The following is a 4,197-nucleotide window of genomic DNA, read 5'->3' as shown; positions in this document are numbered from 1 at the left end:
GCAGCAGCAGCAGCAGCAGCAGCAGGAAGCAGGCGGCATGGTCCCGCGGCCGCCTGCTGCTGGCAGCCTGGGGGCCCCCCCGCCCCATCCAGGGCCTGCAGCAGCAGCAACAACCATGGGGGGGCCCATGGGGGGCCCCATGGGGGCCCCCATGGCAGCAATGGCCTCGGGGGCCCCCCAGCCCTTTGGGATGCCCCCAGCCCCTCCTCTGCCCCGCCCGGGGGCCTTTGGGGGGCCCCCCCCAGTGCAGCAGGGTACAGGGTTTGCCCCTCAAGGGGGGCCCCCCATGAGGGGCCCCATGCCTCCTCCCATGCCCCAAGGGTACTAGATGGGGCCCCGGGGGCCCCAGAGGGGGCCCCTCTGCATGCAACCAAGTGGCTGCGGGGGGCCCCTCTTTAAACAAATTACGAAGATCAATTAGAACGGGGCTTTGAAAGGCAGGGGCCCCCCGGGGGCCCCTCCTGTAGCTGCAGGAAAGGGTCTGGTGTCCCCCAGGGGCCCCTGGGGGCCCCTTTTGTAGCTGCAGGAAAGGGTCTGGGGCTCCAGGGGCCTCCCAGGGGCCCCTTCAATAGCTGTACGAAGGAGTGCGGGGCCCCTGGGGGCCCCAGGGGCCCCGCAGGGGCAAAGAAAACTTTTCGGGTGAAGTGAACAGGCCAGAAGAGGCAAAGAGTGCTGCTGCTGCTGCTGCTGCTGCTGCAGAAAGAGCAGCAGGAAATAGAGAGAGGGATAGGGACATGTCTAATTAGATTCTCCGGGGAACCCTAAACCCTAAACCCTGGCGGGGGAGTGAGTCGTTAGGCGAAAGATAAAGCGGCCCGGAAGAAGTTTTTGGGGTTTTAATAAATCCAGTGTACGTACACTCCAGATTAGCTGGTTCAGCTGTACGTACACCTCACGGAAGCCTCGCGAATTTGCCAATTTCGGGTGTACGTACACCTCGCCAGCTGCGCACTTGGTTCCCGATTTCCGGTGTACGTACACTTCAAATTAATTTCAATTTTTTGAACTCCCAAAGGTGATTTGCGCGGCTGCAGCGGCGCTGCCACAGCAGCGTCAGCAGCAACAGCAGCAGCAGTGGCAGCAGCAGCGGCAGCTGCCAGCAACGGCAGCGGCGCCCGCTTAAGCCAATTTGTGACACGCAGGCCCAAAGTGCTGCTGCTCCTCATGCATGCTGCTGCAGCACTGCAGCAGCAGCGGCAGCAACAGGGAAGCTCGGGGCCCCTAGAAGCAGCAAAAGGCAAAGAGTGAGGAAGAAAATAAATAAAAGAAAAGGAGATAAACAAGCCCAACGCGGGAAAAGAAACAAAGAAAGAAATAAACTTTAATGTTAGTGAACTGAACATAAAAACTTTAGAAAATAAAATGCCAAATAGACCAACAAAAAAGATGTTTAGCGCTAGGCTTTGCATGCAAGCATGCATGCATGCATGCTTGCATGCAAGCTCACTCAATAGATGTCTTTGTACATATTTGCCCACTTCTAATCAATGTATATATATTTGTTTATTTTATCCATTCATTCATTTATTTTATCTATCTATTTATTTATTTATTTGCTTTTATGTCTTCCTCTCTACGTAAATATTTATATATGGTGTACAGACACTTTTTTCTCAAATGAATCACTCGTGTGTAAAAGCTCCACACTACAAATGAATATAAATATATATATTTTAAATAAATAAATAGACATCTATATATATACCTATTAATATTATATATATATATAATATTAATAGTTATGTATATATTCTTATATATATATATGTATATATATAAATATATATATATATATACATCTACGTAAGTATACAAATATATAAATGCGTCATTTATGTACAAGTAGATATACTTTTAAAAAGGCTTATTGTGTTTGCATGCATGCAAACGCATGCACTGAAAAACAATAAATTTTCATGAAATGTGCCCTTTTGCATTAATATATATTAAAAATACATACTATATTTATCCTTTATATATATTTAGAATAAGTATTATATTATCTTTTATATGTATTTATCTTCTGCATATCTTTATGATAAATATTATATTTATCTCTTATATGGGTCTATAATAAATATTGTATTTGTCTTTTCGACAAATCTGCATAAATACGACACACTTATGACTAAATACATGCACTTTCCGCCGCGCAGTTCATAGCTGCATGCATGCATGCATGCAAGAAATGCAATTTGTTTAGAAACTTATATTTCTCGGCAGAAAATGAGAAAAAAACAAGCTCTACTTTCGCATTTGCGCACATATAGTCAATTTGTTTCTACATCTTTTATAGCTGAATGCATGCATGCATGCATGCATGCATACATGGAAGCCATTCTATATATACTGTATATGTGCAATCAATAATGTACATATTAATGCATGCATGCATGCACGCATGCATGCGCCCTCGAGGCGACACGCAGAGAAGCTCATGCATACAAATACAGCTGGACTAAATCCATATGAATATATATATATATATATATATATATATAAGTATATATATATATATATGTGTATATATATCTAGCGCCTACATATCTGTATATCTACATGTATATAACAAGATCTGTATCTTTATCTACTTCTGTTTATCTAAATAAAAATACATATTTGAATACACACTTTGCTCTTCAGGTTTATTTCCCCTATTTAAATGTGCAAGAAGAAATAAATAAATTCGAAAAATGAAACAGCTGCATAGCACACTTATTTCGTAGCTGTACATACACCCGAGCCCTGCATGCAAAGACAAAAGAGTATTTTACTTCATTTTGCAACCGAAATCCCCTAAAACAAGAGAAACAATGCAAATATTTAAATTATTAAATCTATTTTTATTAATTTTAAGGAGCAAAAAGTGTAAAAAGTAAAAAGTCAAACAACTGCTGCTTCCCGTCTGCATGCGCTGCAGAGAGAATGGCCACAGCTGCTCAGTTTATTACTTTATTTAATCTTTAACAATAAATAATTAATAAAATAAAAGACCATTATGTGCAAATAACACATCTTGAAGCATAATTAAAATATATATAATGCAGTTTTTAGAAACAAGTTCGTATGCCCCGCACAAAGCCAGCAGCAGAGTAGCAGCTCATGCATGCAGCAACGCATGCATGCAGCAACGCATGCATGCGGCAACGCATGCATGCAGCAACACATGCATGCAGCAACGCATATATGCAGCAACGCATGCATGCAGCAACGCATGCATGCAGCGACAGCAGCAGAAAACCGCAAACTTCGCCGCCCAGGCGGGCGCATGCACGCACGCATGCATGCATGCACGCATGCATGCATGCATACTTGCATGCGTGCATGCATGCATGCATGCATGCATGCACGCAGTCAGTTGCCCACAGGATACTCTGAGGGGTCTTTGTGGCCCCCCATCCAGGAGCCAGCTCCTGCCTTTGCTGTTGAAATGCACGGCACGAAAGAGGGCCGCCGGTTCCGCCCTGCTGCTGCTGCTGCTGCTGCTGCTGCTGAGGGGGACCGGTAGGAGGAAAGACTAGAGCCGTAAGACGAACAACTAGTAAACAGCAGCAGCAGCAGCAGCAGCAGCACATGCAGACAATGCGCGCTGAGTAGAGGCCTTCAAAAGCTAGCAGCAGCAGCAGCAGCACTTGCAACAGCAGCAGATGCAGCAGCAGCAGTAGTACTTGCAGCAGCCACAGATGCAGCAGCAGCAGCAGCAGCAGAAAGTTAGATAAGGCCTACCTGCGGCTTGTGTCTAAGGAAGAGGAGGGCGACGCGACTGCTTCAATTGGCTCCGCTGCTGCTGCTGCTTCTCGCTGCTGCTGCTGCGGCTGCTGTAGCTCTTCCGGCTGCTGCAGCTGCTGCGGAGGAGGCCACGAGCTTCCTGGAGCCTTTGCTGCTGCTGGTGCTGCATCTGCTGCAGTCTCTGGTAAAGTGCTGCTGCTGCTTCTTCCGCCCGTAACCCACTCTCCTCGATTTTGCAGTTCTCCCGAGCTCCTTCGCCTCAGCTGCTGCTGCTGCAGCTGCTGCTGCTGCTGCAGCTGCTGCTGCTGCTGCAGCTGCTGCTGCTGCTGCAGCTGCTGCTGCTGCTGCAGCTGCTGCTGCTGCTGCATCCGCTGCGGGACTTTCGAATCATCAAATGTTGCAGATGCCGAGGGGCCCCAGCAAAGGGACGGAACAGCAAGAGAGGGAGCAAAAGAGCTCGCCATTGCT

At 46.8% G+C, this 4,197-nt stretch overlaps 2 protein-coding genes across 2 annotated transcripts in view; one reads left to right on the top strand and one right to left on the bottom strand.

Moving 5' to 3' along the window:
• ETH_00020090 (sec 13, putative) overlaps window positions 1–328 on the top strand; it is a gene marked incomplete at both ends in the record, with an annotated part of 2,391 nt that extends 2,063 nt beyond the window's left edge. Inside the window, one exon of the mRNA XM_013375877.1 lies at window positions 5–328. Coding sequence (XP_013231331.1) covers window positions 5–328 — 324 coding nt within the window. The remainder of the gene's footprint in view (window positions 1–4) is intronic.
• Window positions 329–3,354: 3,026 nt separating this feature from the next.
• ETH_00020085 (uncharacterized protein) lies at window positions 3,355–4,193 on the bottom strand (the record flags this gene model as incomplete). The annotated part of the gene is made up of 2 exons (XM_013375876.1): window positions 3,355–3,538; window positions 3,727–4,193. The coding sequence occupies 2 exons, from the start codon at window positions 4,191–4,193 to the stop codon at window positions 3,355–3,357; spliced, it is 651 nt and encodes a 216-aa protein (XP_013231330.1).
• Between the last annotated feature and the right edge of the window lie 4 nt (window positions 4,194–4,197).

This window comes from Eimeria tenella, genomic scaffold (assembly GCF_000499545.2).
Source record: "Eimeria tenella Houghton genomic scaffold, Eth_scaff3, whole genome shotgun sequence".
Taxonomy (NCBI): Eukaryota; Apicomplexa; class Conoidasida; order Eucoccidiorida; family Eimeriidae; genus Eimeria; species Eimeria tenella.
The sequence above is the reverse complement of the archived record's forward strand: the minus strand, read 5'-3'. Positions and strand labels throughout refer to the sequence as shown.